General features: G+C 32.3%; 14 protein-coding genes and 3 pseudogenes across 17 annotated transcripts, besides 1 other annotated feature; 11 read left to right on the top strand and 6 right to left on the bottom strand.

Moving 5' to 3' along the window:
- Positions 1-193: 193 nt before the first annotated feature.
- On the top strand, positions 194-1,879 carry TVAGG3_0445410 (guanylate cyclase protein; the record flags this gene model as incomplete). The annotated part of the gene is made up of 1 exon (XM_001320673.1): positions 194-1,879. The coding sequence occupies one exon, from the start codon at positions 194-196 to the stop codon at positions 1,877-1,879; it is 1,686 nt and encodes a 561-aa protein (XP_001320708.1).
- A 244-nt stretch (positions 1,880-2,123) lies between these two features.
- On the bottom strand, positions 2,124-3,062 carry TVAGG3_0445400 (glycine-rich protein family; the record flags this gene model as incomplete). The annotated part of the gene is made up of 1 exon (XM_001320674.1): positions 2,124-3,062. The coding sequence occupies one exon, from the start codon at positions 3,060-3,062 to the stop codon at positions 2,124-2,126; it is 939 nt and encodes a 312-aa protein (XP_001320709.1).
- A 6-nt stretch (positions 3,063-3,068) lies between these two features.
- TVAGG3_0445390 (uncharacterized protein) lies at positions 3,069-4,986 on the bottom strand (the record flags this gene model as incomplete). Its single annotated transcript, XM_001320675.2, has 1 exon — positions 3,069-4,562. One exon carries the CDS (start codon positions 4,560-4,562, stop codon positions 3,069-3,071), a length of 1,494 nt encoding a protein of 497 aa, XP_001320710.1.
- A 13-nt stretch (positions 4,987-4,999) lies between these two features.
- TVAGG3_0445380 (uncharacterized protein) lies at positions 5,000-7,771 on the bottom strand (the record flags this gene model as incomplete). The annotated part of the gene is made up of 1 exon (XM_001320676.1): positions 5,000-7,771. The coding sequence occupies one exon, from the start codon at positions 7,769-7,771 to the stop codon at positions 5,000-5,002; it is 2,772 nt and encodes a 923-aa protein (XP_001320711.1).
- A 5,518-nt stretch (positions 7,772-13,289) lies between these two features.
- On the top strand, positions 13,290-13,652 carry TVAGG3_0445370 (uncharacterized protein; the record flags this gene model as incomplete). The annotated part of the gene is made up of 1 exon (XM_051234382.1): positions 13,290-13,652. One exon carries the CDS (start codon positions 13,290-13,292, stop codon positions 13,650-13,652), a length of 363 nt encoding a protein of 120 aa, XP_051104112.1.
- An 18-nt stretch (positions 13,653-13,670) lies between these two features.
- On the top strand, positions 13,671-13,913 carry TVAGG3_0445360 (serine threonine-protein phosphatase family; the record flags this gene model as incomplete). The annotated part of the gene is made up of 1 exon (XM_051234381.1): positions 13,671-13,913. One exon carries the CDS (start codon positions 13,671-13,673, stop codon positions 13,911-13,913), a length of 243 nt encoding a protein of 80 aa, XP_051104111.1.
- Positions 13,914-13,917: 4 nt separating this feature from the next.
- TVAGG3_0445350 (uncharacterized protein) lies at positions 13,918-14,502 on the bottom strand (the record flags this gene model as incomplete). The annotated part of the gene is made up of 1 exon (XM_051234380.1): positions 13,918-14,502. One exon carries the CDS (start codon positions 14,500-14,502, stop codon positions 13,918-13,920), a length of 585 nt encoding a protein of 194 aa, XP_051104110.1.
- Positions 14,503-15,219: 717 nt separating this feature from the next.
- Positions 15,220-26,700: part of a mobile genetic element that runs on past the window's edge.
- On the bottom strand, positions 16,650-17,213 carry TVAGG3_0445340 (uncharacterized protein; the record flags this gene model as incomplete). Its single annotated transcript, XM_051234379.1, has 1 exon — positions 16,650-17,213. One exon carries the CDS (start codon positions 17,211-17,213, stop codon positions 16,650-16,652), a length of 564 nt encoding a protein of 187 aa, XP_051104109.1.
- On the top strand, positions 18,211-18,792 carry TVAGG3_0445330 (annotated as a pseudogene). The gene has a single exon. A coding segment is annotated over exon 1 (582 nt).
- Positions 18,838-19,068, top strand: TVAGG3_0445320 (uncharacterized protein; the record flags this gene model as incomplete). Its single annotated transcript, XM_051234378.1, has 1 exon — positions 18,838-19,068. The coding sequence occupies one exon, from the start codon at positions 18,838-18,840 to the stop codon at positions 19,066-19,068; it is 231 nt and encodes a 76-aa protein (XP_051104108.1).
- On the top strand, positions 19,117-19,657 carry TVAGG3_0445310 (His-Me finger endonucleases family; the record flags this gene model as incomplete). Its single annotated transcript, XM_051234377.1, has 1 exon — positions 19,117-19,657. A coding segment is annotated over one exon (541 nt), but the record flags the coding sequence as incomplete, so codon positions are not given.
- TVAGG3_0445300 lies at positions 19,725-20,583 on the top strand (annotated as a pseudogene). The gene has a single exon. A coding segment is annotated over exon 1 (859 nt).
- TVAGG3_0445290 (uncharacterized protein) lies at positions 21,364-21,555 on the top strand (the record flags this gene model as incomplete). The annotated part of the gene is made up of 1 exon (XM_051234376.1): positions 21,364-21,555. One exon carries the CDS (start codon positions 21,364-21,366, stop codon positions 21,553-21,555), a length of 192 nt encoding a protein of 63 aa, XP_051104106.1.
- TVAGG3_0445280 (organellar and viral DNA polymerase type B) lies at positions 22,275-23,216 on the top strand (the record flags this gene model as incomplete). Its single annotated transcript, XM_051234375.1, has 1 exon — positions 22,275-23,216. One exon carries the CDS (start codon positions 22,275-22,277, stop codon positions 23,214-23,216), a length of 942 nt encoding a protein of 313 aa, XP_051104105.1.
- Positions 24,033-24,872, top strand: TVAGG3_0445270 (KilA, N-terminal/APSES-type HTH, DNA-binding family; the record flags this gene model as incomplete). Its single annotated transcript, XM_051234374.1, has 1 exon — positions 24,033-24,872. One exon carries the CDS (start codon positions 24,033-24,035, stop codon positions 24,870-24,872), a length of 840 nt encoding a protein of 279 aa, XP_051104104.1.
- TVAGG3_0445260 lies at positions 25,800-26,248 on the top strand (annotated as a pseudogene). The gene has a single exon. A coding segment is annotated over exon 1 (449 nt).
- Positions 26,265-26,684, bottom strand: TVAGG3_0445250 (protein of unknown function, DUF4108 family; the record flags this gene model as incomplete). Its single annotated transcript, XM_051234373.1, has 1 exon — positions 26,265-26,684. The coding sequence occupies one exon, from the start codon at positions 26,682-26,684 to the stop codon at positions 26,265-26,267; it is 420 nt and encodes a 139-aa protein (XP_051104103.1).

Here is a 26,700-nt window from a genome sequence, read left to right as displayed (position 1 = left end):
AGACAAGAAGAATCAATCATCAAATTATTCTTCAAAGGCTTCTATAGAACTTGCAAATTTGTTTTTGTTTTTGATTATTGTTATTTTGGGTTGTTTGGCTTATTATGTTTCTATTAATTGTTATGTAACAAGTGCAAATAATTTGATATTTAACTCTTATCATATTAATTATTTGTTTGCAAGTAATACATATATGTTTAGTGTTGTTGCAAGAATTTTTAAGATTGCTTTAGCGAAAGATGATGATGTTTTTAAGGATTCTGTTGTTTCTATTGATTCCGAGATCTCAAGGATGAAAGAAACAATACCAAAGGTTGTTGAATACTTCCAGAACATTAATTTAGGTGGTTCTGATTCGAGACAAGTTCCTTTCCCTGAAATGGTTTCGATTATTGATGTTGCAAGTGAAACATTAGTTTGTCCAGGAGAACTAAAAGCTCCTGATTCTGTAACAGACTCTGTTCATTGTTTCAAATCTGATCAACAATATTATGTTGCTACTGCTTTGATATTGAAATATTATAGTATGATGCAAAAAGGAGTTTGGCCAAGTCCGAAAGACAAAGATTTACAAGATTTGTGGCAAATTGGACCAATAGAATTATTCCAAACATTCTTTGCTAAAGCAATGGCTATAATTGTTCCAACAATTATTAGTGGTATAGAGAACCAAAACAAGAGACAAATAATGTATACAAGTATCTTCTTAGTTTTAACTTTGTTGTTAACTATTGTTATAATTTTAATTGTCAAAAAAGAAGACATTCTTTTGAAGTTTTGTTTGAAATTGTTGTTGAGATGTCCTCCACAATCTTTGTTGAATAATGCAAGAGTCATGGATTTGTTGGGTGGAAATTATAATTTCACTTCTGAAGATGTTTCAGACAAACATGTTTGGTTTTCAAATGAAGTCGTCAGTCGTTTGAACGATGTAATAATTGTTTGTCAAGAAGAAACAAGCAAAATTATTACTGTTAACACTGCTTTTGAAGAAATGTTTGATATAAAACAAAGTGAAATAGAGAACAAACAATTCAAGGAATTCTTCACAGAAGAAAGATTTATGTCTGAAGATAAACTTGATAAAGTATTTTCGCAGCCAATAACTGTTGTTTTCACTGATAAAAACAAAAACAAAGTTTATCTTGAGTTCACTTCATCTTGTGTAAGTGGTCGAAGGATTTTCTCAGGATCTAATCAGACACAAAACGTTATGCATGAAAAATTAATTGCTGATGAAAAGAAGAAGTCGGATTCTATGTTGGCAAGTATTTTACCACCAGTGTTAGTTCCAAGAGTTCAAGCCGGAGAAAAGAATATTTCTTTTGCTGTTAAATCTGTCACTGTTTTATTCTTAGATGTTGTTGAATTTACTCCATGGTGTGGCTCTCATGATGCACAGTATGTCATGAGAATGTTAAATATCATGTTCAAAGAATTCGATGCAATTACAAATGCTCATAAAACAATGACAAAAATTAAATGCATCGGTGATTGTTACATGGCTGCTGGAGGTATCTTTGATGAGATCAATCAACCAGCTGTTCACGCAAAAGAAGTTGTTGATTTCGGATGTTTAGTCATCAAGAAATTGCTGGAAATCGATGAAAGTGAAAATGAATCATTGAGAATCAGAGTTGGAATAAACACAGGAGGCTCAATTGTTGCTGGTGTCATAGGAACAGAGAAACCAACATTCGAAATTCTTGGCCCTGCAATTAACATTGCACATGAAATGGAACATCACGTTGTTCCAATGAAAGTCCACATTTCTAGGCCTGTTTACGAATTGATTTACGGTCAGAGCTTCGATATCAAAGAAAGAGGTGAAATCGACGTAAAAGGCGGAAAGATGTTCACTTATCTCGTTGAGCCTTAAGATTTTTTATTTTATTTATTTGTTATAAAACTTTTTATTCATATATTTTCATTGATTAATCTTTTTATATCCAAATCATTTCATATCCATAGTCGAAAGACTTCTGAACTTTGGAGGATTAAACTTAGAAGTTTCAGGATGCGCTCATTCTTGCAAAATCATTATTTTATTTATTCTTACCCTAGAAAATTGGAATAAAAATCTTGAATTTCAAAAAAAGTTAGTCATTGATAAAATAATTTATTTACTTTATTTCAAACAAAAAACCAAGAAAGAGAATGGAAAAATAAGTTGGATAATGGAAGTAGTAAACAATACTTACAATTTTTCTATTACAGGAAGAGTTGTTGTTCTTCTCAATGGTGTATGGATTATGTTTGATGATTTCGATGCATCCATTATTGGAGTGGCCAACTTCACGAGTGGCTGAAGGAGAGTCAACTGCTTTGTCACCTCCTAATAGGATGACATTATACAAGTCAGGTGATGCGTAACTGCTTCCTCCACCACCTCCTCCTATATCTGCACCTCCTCCACCGCCAAAATAGCCACTTCCTCCGCCGCCTGAAGATCCACTTGCTCCCGTATCTGCATCGCCACCTTTCAAGTATTCCCCTCTTTTTCCAAGCGCTGGACGATTGATATACTTATCATTTGTGCCTCCAGGATGCGAACCGCCATCTCCAGGATGAATTCTAGTAGCACCCTTTCCTCGAACTTTAATTGCTTCACTTTCTTCAATTTGGAATGCTTGTCCAACTCCGTCACCAGCAAAAGGACCGCCAAAACCGCCAATAAATTCAACATTTTTTGCTGCATATTGTCCTGAGCCACCTCCAGCTCCTGAAATCAATAATAACTGTTCTCCATTTTCATCTCGTGAAATGAATGTAGCAGATCCACCAGTACAGCTTCTATCATTGTCCCTTCCAATGAAATTACTTCCACCATCAAAAGTGGATGTTGTAATGACAGTATTAGCGCACGAACCCATTTTCCCAACATGATAGTATAAAGTGATATTGTAGTCTGTAATAAATAAACCTTCAGAATAAGCACCTTTACCACCATTATTATTATAGAGAAACCCGCCTTGTGTGCCCCACAATCGAAATAACCAAGACCCCTTTGTAAGTTGAAACTGTACTGGTTGGTAATTTCTTGTTGGTTGATCGAATTTCATAATAATTTAATAACATATATGAAAATTAGATTGAAAAGATTTTGCTGGTTCAGTGACTGGCTTTTGTCCAACTTGAACAAAAAGATAAATAATCATTCCTTGATCCATATCATTGAAAAATCCAACAATATTGGAAACTTCAGATTGTAATAAATAAGGATTATCAAGTCCAACTTCTTCAATTATAGGACGATCCATGACATAAAAACCTTTTTCTTCGTCGTCAGAACCTTTTCTAAATCCATAATTATCTATCAGCATTAATTGAAGATAATGCTTCTCTCTAGATAAATTATCTGGAATGGTAAATGATCTTTGTTGTTCAAATCTTGTATTGTCAATTTCAAGAGTTTCGTTATGAATAACTTTTCCATCGAGAATATATTGCAATGAAACATCGTCATCATCATCAATCTTTATAATGAAATTAATTGAAGTATTTCTACTGAAGTATTCATTTGTAGAGAGCCATTGAACATGGAAATCTGGTATATTACTAAAACCAACATATATTGTGACCGGTTCAGACTTTCCAAGATCATCTCCACCGTTTATATCAGAGCTATCTGAAATCCATATTGTTAAAGAAAGATTTCCTTTTTGGGCTGTTGTAAATCTATGATAAAATGGTGCATTCTGATTCATTGTTCCATCAGATCTGCAAACACTATTTAATTTGATTGGTTCATCATCACCTAATTTAGCATAAGAATAAAATGTTTTGTAATCTTTGCAATCAAGTCTTCCTTCAATATACATTCCTTGTCCGCTGGCATAAGCTCTTGACAATGTTTCTAGGTTTCTAAGAACTGGCTTGTGCTTAAATGTGAAGGATAATGTTTGTTGTGAACTTTCAAGTTTGGAAACAGAATCTATAATTGAAACTTTCATCTCTTTATTTCCCCATTTCATGTCAGGAAGATTAAATTTCTTAGTAAAAGATGTTTTTGCATCACTTACTGGTGAATACATGATTGTTTCTTGAAGAGGCTTTCTATTAATTAGAATCTTGAATTCGACTGGATATTTGCATTGAATCATGCCGCTCAATTGGATTTCTGAGTTTGTTGTATAGCTTCCACTGATTTGGTTCAATTCCAAAAATGGCTTGAATGTTACTGTTAGAGATCTTGGTACTTCTTCAGATCTTACATTTTTATCTGCTGGTGTAGTAATGGCTGTTTCTTCTGTGGTGCAATAAAATTCAATAACCAATGTTCCCAATTCTGTATTACTTGGAATAGTAAATGGAACGTCAATTGTTTGACCTTCAAACACATTAGATAATTTGCTTGCAGTGGTAGTATAGTAATCATCATTGTTAAGTACATAATGGAAGTATAATCTTTTTCCATTATCATAATCATCAAATGTAACTTTTGCTGAAAGCTCTTGATTTTCATAAACGAAATTATTATTAATTTCCACATTTCTAATTGTAGGCTTGTTTCTAATTACAATTGATTTAGTCCTTTGTTCATAACTTCCATGAGTATCCATTACTACAATCTTAATTGTTGGATTTGGTGTTGAATATATCGCTTTATCTCCCAACTTGAATGTAAGAATATCAGAAATTTGATTGTTATTGCTTGTGTAACTCCAATGAGTGATATATTCATTGTTAAGATATGCAGTGATGTTACCTGAAGATTCATCTGTGATTTCATATTTAAAGCTAATATCATCGTTCTTTCCAAATACATTGGTTAACGTTGGAAAATCAATATCAATATCGGGCTTCTTTGTAATGAAAACTGTAGTTCTCCTATCAGGAGATTTGTAAAACCTTTGGGTTGTATCTTCATAATCTTCTGTATTTTGGATCCATCCAACGATTTCAAGTGAGGCTTCATTTTGTATTAAATCTAATTGAAGATTAAATGGATATGGCTCCCAATTGTAATTAAATGCTCTAAGTTTCTCTGATCTATGAACTACTCCATATTTAATTTAGGTCCAGAATAATATGTTTTTGCTAAAATCTTATCCATATTTCCTTCTTTAACATAGAAATTGAGTTCCTTTCCATCATCATGGTCGTTGAAGTCACCGTAAAAGTGAATGGTTCGATCTGATTTATCTTTAGTTTGAGTTAGAACATAGTCTTTGTTCATATTAAAAGTAGATAACTCTGGGTTATTAATTACATAGAAATCAAAAGAATCTGATCTAGATTGAATTCCATAATTGTCAATAACATAAACTGCGAAAGTATGGGCACTGTTATTACTCCAATACTTAAACCAACTTGGAATTGGTATTTCATCGCTAAATTGATCATTTTTATGATTTTGCTGAGCATCATAATTTGGTTTTGCAGTGCCTTTATCAAAATCTTCCCTTCCATCAATCATATAATGTATATCACCAGTCATATCATCTAACACAGTTAGTTGGAATCCTATTTTTGAAGTTGATGAATAGTATTTTCCTGTTTTAACTTGAAGCTTAACATCAGGAACTTTAGTACTTAGAATTGGAAATTCATACAAATTGGAGATTTGATTTGGAGGAAGAGATTTATAGTCATTACTAATCTTTTGAGAAGTTAGGAAAAATTTGATGTTATAATTTCCTGAATTAGGATATGGAAATGGACCTTCTCTTTTCTGATCTGATTCTCCTGAGCTTTGTGGTATAAGCGTTTTTAGAAGTACAACATTGTTTCCATAATCAGCATATAAGTATAATTGTTTTTCATTGTCTTGGTCATTATATGTGACATAAACATTAACATCTTTAGCTGGATCAGAGATGTTTTTCATTTCAATTTTAGTAATATATGGCTTATTTATAATTGAAAATGAGTAATTTTCAGGTTTTGATGTTGAATTGTATTCATCCTTTGCAACTATTGAAAGTACATACTTATCATTTCCTTGATACATCAATCCTGTTAGTGGAATGTTTCCATGTCCGTCTGATATTGTTATTAAAGTTTCATTTTCACCATTAAACATGTAATAGAATTTGCATTGTCCTTCATCTTTGGCACTTAATGAATATAATAAAGAAAATGAATTATTATATTCTTCTTCTGTATTTCCATTCAATAATTTAGCAGAGAGAATTGGCCTGTCTGTTAATATAAACGAAAGATTCTTGCTGAAAAATACAAGACCTTCTTGGATTGCTGTAAGAGTGCATGGTATAACTCCTTTTGTAAGACCTGAAGGGATTGACATTCTTATTTTAAACTCTTGGAGAGTACCTAATGGTTTAATGTCGTTATTAGATGATGTTCCTTTGCCATTTGCAACATCAAGTTTAAATGAAACTCTCTGTTGAAGATCCATCTCAGTAAACCAACCAATTAATTCAATATCTTCCGTTGGATCATATGTTTCTTGACTGAAGTGTACATTTTGAACATATACATCAGATTCGACTGTGAATTGAGTTTCATCATACGTGGATTCTCTTCCCAGATCATTTATTACTTTAACTTTCAATGTAAATGTTCCTGATGGGATCTTAGAAAGGCTGAAATTTGCTTTTGATGTAGCTCCATTCGATCCTATTGCTCCAAACTTAAATTCTTTAAGATCATGATGGATCATTGCTTTTCCTCTATAAACTTCAAATGAAACATTAACTGATCTTTGGGAAGTAATTGTAAACTCTAATGGAATACTTTCATTTCCTCTAAATGGTTTGCTTAATGTATCACCAGATAGTAATGAGATTGATGGTTGATCTGAACGAGTTATATTGAACTCAATTCTGTTAGATTGTAAAGTTTTTCCATCCTCTTGATATTGAAGATACATCGTGTACTTTGTATTAATTGCTCCATCTGGTGGCATTATCCAAAATCCATATCTATCCATTGAGCTTGCTGTACCTGGAAAGCTTAATAATTTTTTGAAGTCCTTAGAATCATTAATTGCATAATAAGCATCATAATTTCTGCCTTCCACAAAAATTCTACAATATGTTTCTGCTTCGATTGCACCTGTCATTCCTCCGGCAAACCCCTTCTTAGTTGCAATGAAATCAAAAGGAGTTTTCATAATAAAGAATAGCCTAATACCTAGTACAATGGCTTGTTTTCCTTGAATTCTTTTTTCATTCCATGAATATGATGAATATGAATCAACGTTTCTATCATCTGAAGCTTCGAGTACGTTTATTTCATTTACGTTGTTGAACTTCATGAAATACTTGTTTTCAGGATCAAATGTTTGACCATACCAATAGTTATCAGGTGGAATATATTTACCTTTAAAATCGCGATAATCCATTACCATTTTTTGCCAAGTCGGCGCAATTTGAACATGTTCAATAGAATACATTTTTTTATCTGACAAAGGAGTAATTCTATTATGGTTGCCATCATTACCTTTGAATGAAATATCTGTAAATGTACCAAGTTGAACTCTGGCTTCATATTCATATGTGTTAGTAATGATGTATTTAATGTAAATATCATCATCATCAGTAACATTTTCTACTTGAAGATGTACTGTAATTCCATTGTAATCGCCAGCATTTTGGTTGGCTGGATAAAAGGCTGTACCATTGACAATTAGCTTTACATAAGTTCCAAAATCATTATAAGTTAAAATTTCTGATTTTCCATTAAAAATGTATCTATAATTAAAGAAACCACATTCTTTTATGCCTGTGAAAGGGTTTGTTTGTACTACAGGGTCCTGTAAAGTTAATGATGATGCTACCAATTGTGAAAGGAAAGCAAGTATCATTTTCGGACCTTGATTATAATGATTTTCTTTGAATTTGAATTGGAAGTACTCAAATTCATTTTAATCCCGAAATTTCTGAAGATTTGTGATGTCTCACAAATTAAATTATATATTGTAACTTTATTTAAATTCAAAATGATGAATAGTCATGATAATTTATTCAAAATTCAAAAGAGTCCAAAATGTGAGGCCTGTACGTAATTGATTTTCATTGAAGTCCTAATTAAAGATCTTAAGATAAATTGGGGAGCATTTTTTCAATTTGAATAGAAAATATTAAATATTTTTAAATACAATTTTTGACAATGTGGTCTATTAATTTCAATTGATAGAACTGTAGGTAATTAAAACGGATCAATGTATTACTTTAAAAATTGAACGATTTAGAAAATTCTGCCAAAATAAATTGAGGTTAGTCGATTCAGAGAGATAATCATATTTCCCTTTAAAAATGACCAGTTACGTTTTGAGGAAGGCATAAATTATTCACTTTGGAAAATATATGGATTCATTTCTTTAATGAACCCATGCAGTATAATATTTAGAATAGCCTCTGTTGTATAATGTTTGAAGTTGACCAATTATAAATACAATCTTCTGAAAAAAAAATGAAAAATCGTCAACAACAATGTGAAACATATCCAATTGCATATTAATCAATTTAACTAGCATTAAACATTATATGAATTGTCAGAGATGCAATCAAATTTAAAAGAAATTTTGCGACGACTTTTTTTATCAATGAATAGACGACTCATTTCATTGTAACTATTCAAATAGGTTAAAACAGAAAAAATCATCTATGCTTGATTTACATTGCAATTTATTGAGTCAAAACATAAATCTGAAGAATTATATTGCAAGATTTTGGAAATTTTGTCAACAATTCATCAAATAAGATTTATTATCATTTGTGTTAGTTTTAAAAGGATTATTTAAAGTAATTCCAATCTGTTAAACTGAGTAAACATATTTGATAAATTTTGCAATTCCGCCATTAAATGACTAAAGGTTTTCTTTGGTGCATTGTAACACAATTTTTGTATGTAAAAAGATATTTGATATTATGTTGAGTTTTTAATGAAAGGTTTCTTTTTCTTGATTCGAAATTCTTATAGAAAAGGTTTTTTAGTAACAAGTTTTGGTAAGCATGTAATGTTTGTTATTTTACAACGTATGATATGCTATAAATCCAAACTTGTAAATGTTCGCAATTATTTTTTTCAAAAAATGTTTTAAAAGTCATAATTGTGCATCTATTTTCCTGTTGTTATATATCCATGTTTCTGTTTCAATGTTATTTTTTTAATGAATTTTTTCTGAGGTAATCCAATTTTTGTTTATTTTATGCGAATTTGCGTCATTGTCAAATGAACTCGATACCTTCTATTCCTCAGTTATGCCATCAGTCCTCACCAAGGCTTCCACTATCATTGGAATCCTCTTGCGATTTGCTAGAAGTTGAAAGCCCAGAAAATGATCTCGAGAAGCAAAAATTGATCTTGTTCACGCATAACAATGGACCATGAAGATTTAAGAAAACTAAGAATGACTATATTAAAGAGCTTGAGAATAATAATGTATACTTACAAAATTTAGTATTTAAATTGCAACGACAGATAACTGCGTTACAAGTCCAAAATGATACTTTACGTGATCAACTGAAATTCTTCCAAGGGAAGCTTACCAAAGCAGCTTCTTTTAGTATTGTTATTCAACCTTCAACTGTGAATATTTCATGAAAATAAGGTCGGCGTGTTTATATTAGGAATGGTTCCTTAATAGATTGTATAAAAATGATTTGTTCTTATAAATTTGTAAAGCTTGATATATTTGATTTTTCACAATCTTTTTAAAGGATAGTGATTTAAATTTGTATGTAATCAGTCATTATTGGCTGAACTATCCAATTCAAAACAAAGTAAAAAAGGAAATTTTGTTCTTTAATACGGGTATATCATATTTCTTTTAATAAATTCGATTAATTTCTACACCCTTAATGGCAAATATTGTCTGAATAGTTATTTTATCATGTTATGTTGTCTATGTATATATATATAGTCAGGAGAAAAAGGTGTAAACCGGGCAAAAAGGTGTAAACCTTGATATTTAGGAGCCAATATTAATACCAATAGTATACTTATATTGAGTATATTTGGGTAATGTGTTCAAAACAAAAACTTAAAAATTTGAATTTTTAGATACCCTCAATTTTTGACTTTTGCAACTTTTTCATGACCCCCTACCCAGGTATCTAAAATACCATTTATCGCCTGAAAAGCACCCTTAATTTATGCCAATTGACAAAATAAAGATATGTTTAGAATGCTGATATGATGGAGAGTCATGCTGCATCATTATTGGCCAGCAATATATAATATTTAAGAAATCTACGAGATTATCTGATTTCATGAAACTCAATGTATACTAAGTTTCAGACTTTGAAATTTTAACATGTTGATATGGGTACATAGGGTTTATGATTCCAGTCATTTATTTAAAAAATTACAAAAATGAATTAATATGATGTGAGTAACAATGGTAATAAACGCTTAATTACTAATATAATATTTCTTGGTAGGAATGAAATGTTTTGGTGACATTTATAGAAGTTAAGCTGAGAATCAAAAATGCAAAAATTATTTTAAATATTACAAGCATTATTTGATGTCATTGAGTTTAGAGTCGTGTAGATATATGAGTACAATATGTTATTGATGTATATATGCAATAATTGTGAAAATGAAATGTGAATCTCAAGATGAGTTGCATGTTACTGCGCTATAATTTGAATTCAATACGTACATAACATTACTAAATGTATTTTAAGATAATACAAAAAATTAAGCTTGCAAAAAGATATCGAAATGTAATTTTCATTAGATTCAAAGTTCTGAATAGATTTTGATTTTAACTATTGATGAGTTTGTCAAACCTCTATAATAATAGAATGTAGAACTAATTAAATATAATTAATAAAAAAATACAAATTTAAGTGATATTATAAGAGATATATGTGATGTTACCAATATGATATGATATTGGAGAACTGATAGAATTGTGATGTGAGACTAAATATGATTTTATTATGAATAGGAGAATAATATTAGAAGAATTTCTTGAATTTAATGTATCTGAATATGTAATTGGGCATATATTCTATATATATATTGGTAGGTTAACTAGAAATAAGAAGATGAAAGATTGTTAATGAATAATATGAGATTAAGCGAAAATATATTGTTCTAATAGATGAGTGTTGAGATCCAATATATATGAAGAGGGATATGTGAGAGGAAATATGTATATTTAATAAAATAAGCGATGAGAGAAAAAATAACAAAGATTTATATGAAATTTTGAGTATTGAAAAAGCTCGATTAGTGATTTTATGTCTGTTAAAGGAATAGATATTCTAGGAGAAAGATAAATTGAATTAAAGAAGAATAAAAAAAGTTGATTAAGATTGATAAAAATATTGAATTGTATGACAATGGAAAGAAGGAATAAATTGGTGTTGGTATGACGGTATCATTTCGGGAGACATTGCCTCTGCATGTCTCCCAGAATGAGACAATCTTCTGCAATCAGAATGTGATTGCAAAACTTTGACCGACAAGAGTGTATTGTGCACTCCTGTCGGTCGCAGTGTCTCATTCTGGGAGACATTGCCTCTGCATGTCTCCCAGAATGGAACAATGTTCCGCATTGATAACTTGAACGCGGAAGTTTGACCGACAAGAGTGTATTGTGCACTCCTGTCGGTCGCAGTGTCTCATTCTGGGAGACATTGCCTCTGCATGTCTCCCAGAATGGAACAATGTTCCGCATTGATAACTTGAACGCGGAAGTTTGACCGACAAGAGTGCATTATCCAATCTTTTTTGTCATATACCTCAACCCACAAAGACAAAACCTTACATAAAATAGGTAAACTTTGGTTTTCACTTAATAATGTTTATTTTTAATTTTTTGTTCTTTATATAACTTTTTCTTCTACTAAACTATTTTACAGACTCTACTGAGCTATCCTCACATATATACCTGTGACAATAACACATATATACTCCCTTCATATTCTGATCTCATGACATATTACAGCACAAACTATAATTATACAACATACCTCATAAAGTCTGATTTTACCCCTATCTAAGCGTTCAAAACCTATTTTCCTTAAAATTTCTCTTCAAGTTCATACTGAAACAACATCTTTTTTTGAAAATACAATTTTTTCAAAAAATGTATGAATTCAAAAGTGCATACTATATCTAGTCATTACAAAAAAAAAAAAAAAAAAAAAAAAAAAAAAGGTAGTGGGGCTTCCAGGGGCTGCGCCCCTTCTAGCCCTAAGAAATTTTGCCCAAGACCCAAGAGGAGGACCGAACCCCAGCCGACCAGCCGGTGACAAAACCAAAACCGTTGTTATTTACATCATATTAATGATGTCACTTTTAAAATGTCACTTTTTGTTTCACTTTTCACAAATTATATATGTTTTCATCCTTTGTCACTTTTCTGTCACTTTTCGGGTAAAAACATTTTTATTATTATATATAAATGAATTTTACAAAACCACCGTTACCGTTCTTTGGAAATAAGAGTAGATGTAAAGATATTATATTGAGAGAACTTAAGAAACTACCGAATGGTCTAACATTTGTAGATTTGTTCGGTGGAAGTTTCTATATATCCCATTTGTGCCATATAATATTTCCAGACTCAAAGATTATATGCAATGACTTCGACAACTATATGGACCGTCTCAAACATATTCCAGACACAAACAATATATTGAAAGAGTTAAAAGAAAAGATACCTATAGGTAAGATGGAATGTATACCATTAGATAAGAAAAATATTGTGAGAGAGGTTTTGAAAAAAGCAGAATATATAGACTGGGATAGTATATCTGCTAGACTATTATATAGTGGTTCTATAAGAGTTCATGACATTGAAACACTTATGTCAAAAGTTTTATATCTTAACTATACAAATGTTTTCAAAGAGGACATAGAAAAATATATTGAGGGTATAGAGTTTGTGAGATGTCATTGGACAGATTTGTATGAAAAATATAAAGACAAGGAAAATGTTTTCTTTATAGTGGACCCGCCGTTCTATAACACATGGGATTTTCAATACCAAGTAGACTGGACTTTGAGAGACTCTTTAGAAACTTTAGACGTTATACATAACCATCCATGCTTTTACTTTACATCCGATAAAAGTGGTTTGGAAACCGTTATGAGATGGTTAGAGGACATACATGACTATGAGCTTATATATGACAAGATAGAATATGAGAGAGGTCCTATAAACTGGAGAAAGTGTCACAATAAAGAAATTTTATTAGTAAGTAAATGTGGTTTGAAATCGGACTACTTGTTTTAGGTTTTTTCCATTGTGTCATTTATTTATTTGACGTGGCAGAAAAGTACAGAGAATATGAAGATGAACCAATGCCTGCAAATGTTCAGTATATGTACTCGTAAGAGATATTTTTATCTAATATTAAATGGACGCACAGAACTTAGCGAATGCACAGCAACCTGGACAACCAAACCCAGAGAATATTCCAAATGAAGTTAGAATACAAACTGCAATGGCAAACTATGGTCAAGTGCCAACAGATGTACAAATGCAAACTGCCATGTCAAATGACGCTGCGTTAGGTTTGCCACCATGGTATGCAAATATGAGATGGAAAGAGTTTTATACAAACCCTGAAGTGGGATATAAACAACTTTATGCAGATGACGCGAACACAGGAGTTGACCCAGAATATGTTTTCTACCAGAGGAGAAACAGAATGTATGAGCTCCAGTTAAAGAATGCTATGGAACTCAACAGGAAACGTAAGAGACTAGGCGGACATTAGATTTTTACTACTAGTAAAATGGGTTTCTTCAGTAGTATTGGAAACTTCTTCAGAAGAGTTGGAAGAGGTATATGGAATAGAATAAAATCTGTCGGAAGAGGAATTTGGAACGGAGTCAAAAATATTGGTAAAAGAGTAGGTCAGTTTGTTGGTATTATACCTAAAGACCCTGAACCAGAAGAACAAGCTCCTGTTATACAACAGCCTGAACCTGCACCACAGTCTAGTTGGCAACCAAATCCAACACCTCAACCGTATTAAAAAGTTATATTTTTATCGTTCGATAGTAGTTGTATATGAAACTAAGTTCTAAGTAAAACGCATGGTATAATGGAATTATTCTTTTTCTTACATCTGTAGTAAACCATACTTGAAAGTCTGAAATACTTCCACTTGGTGGTTCGTATAACTTTGTAGGTTTTTCGTAAAAGTCATTTGCCAAGCATAAGAAAGAGTTTTGGGCGCCAGAAAATGAAGCATGAACAATAATAGCATCTTGGTCGAAAACATCTTTAAATAAATATGGTTCATCTCTTGCATATCGACTGTAAATATTTGCTAAAGGAAGTTCGACTTTCTGATTTAACATTCTTTGCAAATAATACCATGACATTGCAGTGAATTCTGTATATATTTGTTCGTCTTTCTTTGGATTGTCTTCGTAGATTTGAAATGACACTTGTGAATTTTGTTTGTCATATACAATTCTCACATAAAGTGTGCTCTCGGTATTTGCATATTCATCAGCATATTTTGCATAACATGAATTTATTTTATCTTCTATATTTTTTAACGCAGTCTGTAGAGAAGATGAAAGGTCAACTTGTATTAGCTCAATTTCTTCCCACATTTTTCGTTTCCCTTCAGATATATAATCTATATGAAACCTTACAATAAATGGAAAACTTTTATCTTCTACAGACACAAATTTTATTCTACGAAAGCCAATAGCTTTTGTGACAGATGGGTCTCTTAGCCATCTTAATGGGTAGTCAAAACGATAGCCTTCATGCTTTACGGTCTCTGTCTCAAACTTTTGACCGACATTAGTAAAAAGTTCATCTAATGGTTTAGTTGTAGCAACTCTTGAATTTTCTTTTTCTATTGGAAGCATATTTTATCTAGAATAAAAATGTCGAAAGATATTGCTTCCATGAGAGAAATACAACACAACCGACAACTCATTATGCAAGCTCTAAATAAGAACACAACAAACTTTTCAAACTATTCTAAGATATCTGAGTCATTGAAAGAAGGAAACTTAAAACTGACATTAAACCCAATGACAGATGAGTTTCTGTTTCAAGACAATAAGAACCATACTGTCTGTATAAATCCAACAAAAGGAACTTTAAACGAGAAACCTATAAATGAACTTCTTTTGAAGGCAGATGTTGACAACAAAGCTGACAAAGAATATGTAGACGATGCAATAGCAAAAGAAGAAGAAAGAGCTAACAATGCTTATGCAACAAAAGAACATACTCATCCTGAACTAGCAGACAAAACATATGTTGACAATAAAATGTCAAGTGAAGTGACAAGAGCTGAAAACGAATATTCTAAAAAGACTCATATACATTATATTAACCAAATACCAAGTCTTAAGGAAACATTAGAGACAAAAGCAGATAAGACTCATACACATTCTATATCTGATATTACAAACTTACAAGAAACCTTAAACAGGAAAAGTGACGTTGGACATACACATACCATTGCAAATATTACAAACTTACAAGAAACCTTAAACAGGAAAAGTGACGTTGGACATACACATACCATTGCAAATATTACAAACTTACAAGAAACCTTAAACAGGAAAAGTGCCGTTGGACATACACATACCATTGCAAATATTACAAACTTACAAGAAACCTTAAACAGGAAAAGTGCCGTTGGACATACACATTCTATATCTGAAATAACAGACTTAAACGTTAGCCTTGAAAATAAAGCAGATAAAACATATGTCAATGAAATATACCAAAGTTTGATAGGAACAAAAAATATTGAAACTATTGTTGGTGACTTTTCTGTCAATGAAGAAAATAAATATTTTAGATGGCAGTTGGTACACTCCTTAAAAAATGGTACACGGTATAAACTCATTCCGAAAAATAACAATGAAATGTATGTAAGCTATAAAAAGAATGATGGTACACAAGTTAAAGTTCCATTAGACAACAACTGCTACTTAAACTTATATGGAGACGAACAAACGAAATATTTAAGAGTTTATGAAATGGCAGATATGACATTGCCTGACCCAGCTCCAATACCATATTATTATGACTATGGATATGACGGCGGAGCACTACATGCAAATGAACAAAAGTTAACATTATATTTAGATTATTATAGATATAAAAGATATAATGCAATAGAAAAAACGAGAATAGTATATTATTATATAGATGACAAAAATAAATATTATAGTCAAGATTTTACCTACCCTGAAAACATAAGATTATATTATAAAAAATATTCCGACACAAACCAGAAGAAACCTGAAATGGTTGCACTATATTTTAAGTTCAAAAGAGACAATCCTATATTATCTCATATGTTTGATTTAATGAACCCAGTAGGTTCTATTTATACATCTATGGATGCGAGAGGTCCTCAAGTAATGTTTGGTGTTGGTGCATGGGAACAAATAGTCGACAGGTTTTTGTATTGTGCTAACTCTTCAAAGGAAATGGGTGGAAGTAAAACGATTACAGGTGAAAATTTACCTGCACACAGTCACTACATAAATTTAAGTACATCTCAAGAAGGTTGGCATAGGCATAGATATTGGGGTTGGTCAGGAATGACAAAAGGTAAAGGATATGATGTTAAAGACGACGTTAAGTTTGCTATAAATTGTTACTGGGATGACACTTGGGGAGAAGGAGACCATACACATCACGTTTCAGGATATACGCAAACAACGGGACAAAGTAAAGAATACATGCCACCTTACATGACAGTTTACGCATGGTATAGAATTGCTTAGTCGTCATTTTCAACTTCTTTAGCATATTCGTCAGGAGTTGTCTTATATTTGTTAGGAACTGTCTTTGAAAGTATACCACCTTGAACTTTGACAAGTTTGAAACGAGGTCTGACAATAGTAGTTTTATCTTCTGCTTGCAGTGTGTACATTTTGCCATGTTTGCCTAAAACTTCATAATATTCTCTTGTATACTTTCTTCTATTTTTACGAACACGAATGTGAGTACCTGTCGAGTTCCCATTGTTGTCATAGTCAATAGTATTTTCATATGGGTCGCGTTTAGGTATTTCTATTTTTACTTTGTCACCTTTCTGAAGTTTGAAGCCCGGCATTCTTTCTTGTTTGTCTCTTTTGACTAAATTATTAAATATATAGTCTTTCTCTAAGTCAGGGTTGTTTTTCATTTCTTCGGGGGAGTGGTTTCCCAAACCTTTTTGTTTACGGTTATTGTAAATATTTAAAACTTGTCTCATCTTTGCCATGGAGAAGTGTCTATATTTGTCGTCATATGACATTTCATTTGCTTCACCACCTTGTGGTTGGTTTAAGTCTCTTAACATTTTTATACAACCGTCAATGACACCAAGAGCAGAATGGTTTTGGTCGACAATGAAATATTGGTTACATTTTTTGAACGCAGATAGTTTTTAATATCATCTGATTTGAAAAACTTTCACAGTCAGATGTCAGTTTTTTGGATGGTATTTGTCAACGAATATTGTCAAAGCAGTTTTCACATCTAAAATATTTTGGACCATAATGGTATGGCTTCACAGTATCTTGTGTTTGACCAACAAATATTAACCAGTATGGAGGTCCATCTTCTCTATACCTCGGAATATTTTCCAAGATATCCATAAACCAAGCATTTGGTGTTGAAACTAAAGATTTTTTATCATGAGTGCTTTCTTTGTCGCTTTAGAAACATAGGGGTCCTTGTTTGGATTCGTCATTTTTTACCCTGTAAGAAATGGGTTTATTTGGCGCATTAGCAGGAGTTGCATCCAGATTTTTACCCGCAGTGGAACAATAGCCAGAGGTGTATTTGGAGTTGGAAGGAAGATTTTGAGTACATTAGGTATACTGAAAGAGAAAGCACAACCTATTATACAAACTGTACAGAAAAGGTTGGGATGTAGCACGAGATGCAGCAAATCTTATTCCAAATCCTGAAACAAGAGGAAAAGTTCAAGATGGATGGACAATGTAGGAAGACAAGCAGGAAACTATTATAACAAAGCAAATGACTACTATACCAAGCAGGACACTATATGGACCAAGGTGAAAGATTCTTTAACAGAGATATAACCATGCACAACAGTGGGTAAACAATAACCAACCGCAACCACCTCAAACTTGGGGAATGTAAAATTTTTACTGAGATGAAATGAAAATACAGCATTGAGACAAATGGGTTCAAGATGGATTTGTCGACTTCCAGCAGTTACACCACGTGTTTGTCAAGTTCTTCCTATACCTCAGGAAGTTTTAGACCGACTTAAAAACCTAAACAACCAGTTGAAAACAAACCAAACTAAAATTTTTTACTGAGATGAAATGACCGAAGAAGTTGAAACGGTAGATTTGACACCACAACAAAAAGTTCAGAACCATTGTCAAAACCCGTCAAAGAAACTTACAGATGAAGAGAAAAATTCAATAATAGAAAGTGCCAGGTCTGGAAATACAAACCCTAACTATAAAGTCACTTTTCATAGAAATGGAACGGCTAGTATCTCAAAAAAGAAACAGACTCTCACAAATAAAATATTGAAGTCTGAAGGAGCTTTCGAGACAACAGATGGAAAAGTTTACTTCACTGACCAACAGTTCATTATAGAACATCTCATTGACTTAGAGTCGAAATATTCTAAACTTTACAACAAACAAAAAGTTGAAAGGAAAACAAAAACAAATGGCATATGATATTTATGAAGATGTTGACGACACAACTGTTCTGCAAGTGAAGTAAAGTCAGAGGAACCAAAAAGTGACGAAAAACCGATAGAAGAAGAAAAACCAAAAACTGAAGATAAACCAAAACCAAAGTTTAGTTTCCAAACTAAACCAAGTCAACCTTCATTAGCTGGTATGGGTTGGCGTCAAAGACTTATGGCAGCAGGTGGTTATGTAAAGTAAAGAAAAAAATATTTTTTTATTTTTATAAAAATGCCCCCATATAGAATGGATAGAAAATCTGCTAGAATAAAAGCAGAGTTGCAAAGATATGGTTGGAGAGTTTCGAAGAATTTTAAATATAGGAAGGGAAGACCCATAAAAGTCTATGACAAATTGTCTGGTCTTCGCTACGAAATGGATTTGGAAACAGCACATGCCAATTATCCAAACAGACTAGAGAGGTTAGAAGAAGAACGTCTTATGGACATGCCTTTCGATGTGTTAAACATTGCATGAAGTAAAAATTTATTTTTAAAAAAGTGACATTTTTTTATTTTATTTGAAATGTACGCTGAGTTTGTTGGAGAAGACCGTTGGGAAACTTGTTTGTTAGATGAGAAATATGAAATTCACTGTTGTGAGTCATTTGAAGTCAGAAACAAAAAGACAAAAAGAGTTTTAAGCGAATGGGAGCGAAATAACGGATATGCTGATATGAAGATGGGTGGAAAACACTATCTTAAACATGTTGTCATTGCAACTCATTTTATACTGAATCCTAACAATTTACCTTTTGTAGACCATATAAACCATATAAGAAACGACAATAGACTTGAAAACTTACGTTGGGTCACTTATTCTGAAAACAATAAGAACAAAGGTAAATTTGGAGACATTATATTCGAATTTGTCGACGAACTAGAAGATGAAACAATTGAAATTACAGACTATGGCAAGCATACGTTTGAGTTTTACTACTATAGCGAAGAACAAGACTCTTTCTACTTTTATACCGGCGTAAACTATAGGAAATTACAAGTATATTTTACTAAGGCGGGCTATGCTTATGTAAACACTAGAGATACAGATGGAAAATACGTTCAAATACATCTTAACAAATTCAAAAGCTATATGGCATACCATTTTAAAAAATATATTTTTACATATATTAAATGCTTCAGGTTGAAAAACAAAGAACAAAAGTAGCAGATACAAAACCGTTAGACTATATCTTTACAAATGCTGGTAGGAATATATCAGATGAAGAAATTTCATCCCGAGCATACAGGTTTGACTATCCAATTCGTTGGCTTCAAAGTCCTTCAGATGCAAAGGCAATAGGATTTAGAAGAGTTTTGTTTTCAAATAGAACTAACGCATTTATGTTCGCAGTATATTTTCATGGCAGTATAAAGGTTCTGATGGTCTAATAGACAAATTTGACGAAATGAGAATCTTTACAGTTCGTTCAGACGAAAGTCTTGAGAAAACTCTAAATGACTTTCAAACTCAAATGAACAAATATTATTGGGAATTTCAAAAAAAATACAACTCTTTACTAAATGGAACATACTATCTGAAACTAGAATATGACAAGATGAACTCCACCGTTTCATTTCAAAAGATTGAAATTAACCCTCCAAGAGATACAGAGTTTTTATTTTGGGAAGTAGACAAACGTTCTTGGGCACAATTTCTTCGGTTACTAAACCAGAACGAACCATTACCACCAGATGGTCCATTTAAATTTATACTTCACCAGCAGATTTGATGGTTTATAGAAACGTGTTTGACCCTCAAAATGTTATGTGTCATGCAAGTTTCAGTTCAAGCAACAATAGTTTTCTATGTATTGGTAAGGACTTTTATGACTTTGCTTCTAAATTCTACGAACCATCTAGTAACAGTTTCTCTGACTTTCAAGTTTGGTTCACAACAAATGGTGTGCAACATATTATTCCATTGTACTATGACTTTTATCTCGAATTGTCTTTCATATATAACTACGGAAAAGTGCTGAAAAAGTATTGAAAAATAATGTTTATGTTAGAATGTTAGATCTAACACGTTTTCTGACACGTTTTCTAACATCGTAGAAAACTCATGAAAACAATTTATTTTTGACACTTTCACAAAAAACATAAAAAAGTGGAGTTAAAATGAGATGTTTACTGAACTGGTTGGATGTCGCCTTCACAGGTTATGTAGAACGGCTGACCAGAGAAGTGAAGGAGAGACTGAATTGCCAATTTCATATGGGGTAGGGGGTTCTCCTTGTTTGGTATTTTTATCCAAGGACGTTTGTTTAGGAACTTAACAAAGCTTCTCTTTTGGCGTCCTTTATGTCGTCGAAAGGAGTGTTTTCTGGTATTTGAATTGGAATTCCAGTCGAAGTCTCGAGATTCAAGGCAGCCCTTCCAGAAATAGTGGTGAACTTGACCTTGGGCTTCATTACCCTGCGCAAGTAGTCTTTTACGCGGTCGTTAATTTCAATTAGGTAAATTGCCTCGTCAAATCCTTCTGGTATTCCGAGTCCTTCCATCCGACAGGAAAATATTTTCCCGACAACTGGAAAAAATTTTCCGGACAAAGGGAAAAATTTTTCCCGACGACAGGAAGAACTCTTCCAGTTGTCCGTCCGTAAACCATTCAAATTTTCGAAAATTGAGAACTTTTTGGTCGAACTTCAGAAAATGTTCTTCCTTCCAACAGAAAAAGTTCTTCCTTCCGACAGAAAAAGTTCTTCCTTCCGACAGAAAAAGTTCTTCCTTCCGACAGGAAAAGTTCTTCCTTCCGACAGGACACAAACGGATGACTGGCGTCCCACCAACCGAGTCCAATCTCAATCCAGAAGAACCGAAAGCACCAGCCCCTGCACCTCAGTTCCAGCAATTCCAATCTCAATCCAAATTACTACCAATTCCAATACAAATCGAAGAGAGACCAAGAGTTCGAAGAAGGTCTGAACCGCTTACGCAAAGAGTATGCTACAGCTCCAATTGAGAGAAAGTTGTTGCTAAATTCAGTAAAAATAATGTTTATGTTAGAATGTTAGATCTAACACGTTTTCTAACACGTTTTCTAACATGGTCTAAATCTCTTGAATTTTCATGAATTTCTTCGTAAATGTTTTGTCATGATTTCTTCGTAAATGTTTTGTCATGATTTCATCGTAAATGATTTGTCATGATTTCATCGTATATGTTTTGTCAAAACTTCTTCGTAAATGTTTTGTCAAGATTTCTTCGTAAATGTTTTGTCAAGATTTCTTCGTAAATGTTTTGTCAAGATTTCTTCGTAAATGTTTTGTCAAGATTTCTTCGTACATGTTTTGTCATGATTTCTTCGTAAATGTTTTGTCATGATTTCATCGTAAATGATTTGTCATGATTTCATCGTAAATGTTTTGTCATGATTTCATCGTAAATGATTTGTCATGATTTCATCGTAATGAGCGTAAATGACCCAAAAATAATGTTTATGTTAGAATGTTAGATCTAACACGTTTTCTAACACGTTTTCTAACATGGTCTAAAACTCTCGAAAATCATGAAATTTACACCAAAAATAAAGTTTATGTTAGAATGTTAGATCTAACACGTTTTCTAACACGTTTTCTAACATGGTCTAAATCTCTTGAATTTTCATGAAATTTCCCGAAATAAAAAATAAAACTAACTTTATTTTTTATTTTATTTATTTTTTTATTTTGTATAAAAGACATGATTTCAACAATCGGCACAACAACAGTTCAAACAACTACAGCACCAAACTCGTTAGTTATGAATCCAACATCTATGTTAGTAGAAATGAAAAACTTCATTCCTTCTTCATATACTTTCGAAACAAAAATCCAGAAGATAAAGCAGGAATTGTTAACAAGTAATTTAGACTGTAGTGCGAAAGATGAAACAAATGAACAGTATCTTTATGACATGCAGGACATTATTGACCATTTACCCAAATTGCCTGAAATCCAACAGCAAAAACTAACTATTCCTGAATTCGACGAAATAGAAGTGAAACCAACTGACTCAGTAGAAATAAAGAAGTTCATACGAAAGGTAAATTATGAATTCCTTGGTTTTCATTGCAACCATAAAGTTATGGACAAAGATTGCGATATGGTATATAAGAATGTTTCTGACATATATAAATCTGAAGAATTTAAGACCTACGACAACTTTGTTTCGTTAGTTGCAAAATGTGTTTGGGAAATAAGAGATAAAGATAGTAGGGGTAAGGTATGGAACGAACAAATAAGACCAACTGCTTCAGATTTAAAGAAAACCATTGACGCTTTAGTTGTTTTAGCAGGTAAGGTTTCAGAATATAACGCAAAAATGAACCCGCAATGTTCTAAATGTAAAGCAGCAATTAGGAAATATAACTACTCCGTCAAAGAGATAGAAAGAATGAGAAACGACTATGCAGACTTAAAGAAAGAAGCAGAAAAGCCAGCAGAAGATAAAATGAACATGTTAGAATTTCTGAACAAAAACTATCCAACAGCAGAAGATTTCCTTCTATCTGACGTCAAGAAGAAGTATAAAGAAACTTTCGGTATCGTTAAAACATTCGATGTACTGACAGAAGAAATAGAAGCTACGAAATTGTTTAAAGTCATGAACCATCGCAACATATACCATGTAAAACGCTTGTAAATAGTTATGTTAGAAAACGTGTTAGAAAACATGTTAGATCTAACATTCTAACATAAACATTATTTTTGCTGAATTCCGTATGAAAATTCATGAGTTTTGTGTGTTTTAGACCATGTTAGAAAACGTGTTAGAAAACATGTTAGATCTAACATTCTAACATAAACATTATTTTTGCTGAATTCCGTATGAAAATTCATGAGTTTTGTGTGTTTTAGACCATGTTAGAAAACGTGTTAGAAAACATGTTAGATCTAACATTCTAACATAAAATATATTTTTGCTGAATTCCGTATGAAAATTCATGAGTTTTGTGTGTTTTAGACCATGTTAGAAAACGTGTTAGAAAACATGTTAGATCTAACATTCTAACATAAACATTATTTTTGCTGAATTCCGTATGAAAATTCATGAGTTTTGTGTGTTTTAGACCATGTTAGAAAACATGTTAGAAAACATGTTAGATCTAACATTCTAACATAAAATATATTTTTGTCTGATTTACGCTCATTACGAAGAAGTCATGACAAAACATTTACGAAGAAGTCTTGACAAAACATGTACGAAGAAGTCTTGACAAAACATTTACGTTCATGTTTGACAAAACATTTACGAAGAAGTCTTGACAAAACATGTACGAAGAAATCATGAAAATTCATGAGGTTAGAAAAGAGGTTAGAAAACAGGTTAGATCTAACATTCTACCCTAAAATATATTTTTGCTGAAAAATGACCAAAAATCATGAATTTCCTTAAGATAGAAAAAATAAAGTTAGTTTTATTTTTATTTATTTTTTTATTTTGTATGTAAAGACAGATATGTCAACAACAGAGAACACAACAACTGCTATCGTTCATGAAGCTATAAATGAAGAATATGAGTGGGTTCAGTTTAACAAACAACTCCGTCTCATTCGTTCGGTCAAAGACGATATGTACCAAATGCAAAGTATTTTGACAGCATGTTTTGCACCAGATACTAAGCTTCCTAAAGACTGGTTTAGGAACCAAAGCACTATTGAACTATTAAATGAAGCACAGCGAGACCGACTTTTTTCTGAAAACAGTGAAGAACAGCGAGTAGGGAAAAAACCCTGGTCGCCAAAACTCTATGAAAATCGTGAAAAATTGCCAAACGGTTTGAGAGGATATTATGTACATAGACTTCTTGTAAATGCAGTTGCAATGTGGGCTTCGCCTCGTTATGCTTGGAATATTTACAGACTTCTTGACGAAATTCATAGACAAGAACGTGAAGAGCTAGAGAACAAGCTTGAAGCAAAAGACAAAAGCATTCAGAAAAGAATACCACGTTCGGTACCAAAAGGAAAGGAAAAGAACTATAAGTATATGATTTATACTGAAGAGATGGAAAATGAAGAAGATAAAGATATGGTTATGTTGCATTTAGTCAGAAGAAACAACAAAAGCTTTTACGACCTTGCTAAGATTTACAAATCTGACAGAAATTGGTTCTATCGCGAAAACTTACCGATTTCAATGACCCCAAATGAAGATGTGAAACAAATAGTTCAAGATACGTTACCTCAAACACACTATGATATTAAAGGTTGTACAATTCTTACCTTCAAAGAAGATTTGCCATTGTTAAAGGAAAAAATAACAGAGTATTTTGACAACTTCAAACAAGTAGGGTAGATGCACTCTTTATTTTTCAAGCTTGACTTTTTACAATTTGAACTTTGTTTGCGTAGATATGAATTCTGAAAGAAGTATGAGGGTCTTGTATGACTTTGTACTTCTCCCATAGTTCATGTCTGTCAAACTTACCTGCCATGGACTCTTTCATAAGTTCCATGAAATCGTCTTCGGACAATCCGGGAAAAGTATTATGTCAGTAAGTATTCTTTTAACATCCTTACTTAAACTCTTTGCTGTCTGTACAACAAATGACAACTGAGATGTTAAAGTGTCTGAGCTTCTTTAAGAATTCGACACATATCTTGTTCTCTATTCTTTAACAAAGGATGAGAGGCGAAATCATCTAAGATAAGAAGACATCTATGAGGGTAAGTCTTCCAATCGTAAGATTGCAATTTCTTCGAAATGTATTCTATCTCTTTCTGTTTGTTTCTGAAGTGTTTCTTCTCTAATATTCTCTGCATTTCCTCATTTGGGTCTTTAAACTTAGAATTTATATACTCATTTATAGCATTATACTTCAAAACTCTTCTTTGGTACTTCTTTATCCAATCTAACAACTCAGTATCCTTTATACATACTAACTTAGACTTCTTTATAATATCTTTGAACGAATTGACGGTTTGGTCAAATTGACCAGAAGTACTACAAATAACAACTAACTCATAGAATGGGTTTTCTCATCTAGTTTCTTCTTGTTGTGCAGCCATTTAAGATAAGTGAAAGTCTTACCCGACCCAGGTGGTGCAATTAGACATTTATACCATTTCTGAGCAAATAAGAATTTTCATGTATAGGTTTTATTTGAGCATTTTCTAACTTCCTCTTGTTCTTATTTAAAACATTCTCAAATTTTCTTGTCAATGCAGCAAACTTTTTTTCTAACATATTTTTAGAAAAATTAAAATTTTTATCTTTTAGAAAATGTCTAGTGATTTCGCTATCTATATTCGAGACAAGCTTTTTGACTCTAAAACTTCTGTCGACCATAAAATCTTACATAGTGTAAACAGAAAGGTGAATTTGTTCTAAAGTTCTGTTTCTGGGAATATGACAAGAACCATAAAACATTAGGCAGAGAAGTCTTTAAGTTTGTCAATGACAGACTTGTTGACAGAGATGACGCCTCTTGGAAAGATGAAGTCCAACAAAAGTTTCTTAGAATGCAAAGAAGACACATGCGCTGTTCTTGAAGATGAAATAGAAAACAGAATAAATGAGCTATTAAAGGACAAAGAACTTTTACATAAATATGGTTGCGCCAAATTTGACATAACCACCAGAAAAGAAGAAGAGAGAAAAGAAAGAGAAAAAAGTAGAAAGAAGAAGAAAGAACCTGAACCAGTTCCAGAGAAGGGGAGATATGAATGTAAAAATAAAATTTTATTTTTAGAACATTTCTGGGTCAATGTCAATGTTCTCTTCCTCTTTAGGGGCAAACACTGGCTTAGACTCTAAAATCTTTTTACCCAATTTACCTTGAACTTCAACTATCTTAGACTCATAATATTCATAGTCGTCTGCTTTCTTTGGTTCATAAGGTATAACAAGTTTGTATGCTTTGCCTTCTTTAAGGTTTGAGAACTTTCTGTCAAAATTTTCTTTGACTGTCAACATACCTTCTATGTCTAAGTCTTCAAATTTCGCACCATTTTTAGTCACAATAGCAAACTTAACTGGTTCGATGTTCCAAACTTTGCTGAATGAAGACTTTTCAAAATTGTAGAAGTAAACATTCAAATATGTGAATGGAGCTAACTTATCTTTGACTTCTGTCATGTACTTATTTACTGAGATGAATTTCGTCATCTTTTCTATCGGATAA

Source organism: Trichomonas vaginalis, chromosome V (assembly GCF_026262505.1).
Source record: "Trichomonas vaginalis G3 chromosome V, whole genome shotgun sequence".
In the NCBI taxonomy this organism is placed as follows: Eukaryota; Parabasalia; order Trichomonadida; family Trichomonadidae; genus Trichomonas; species Trichomonas vaginalis.
This window is presented reverse-complemented; position numbering and strand designations above follow the sequence as displayed.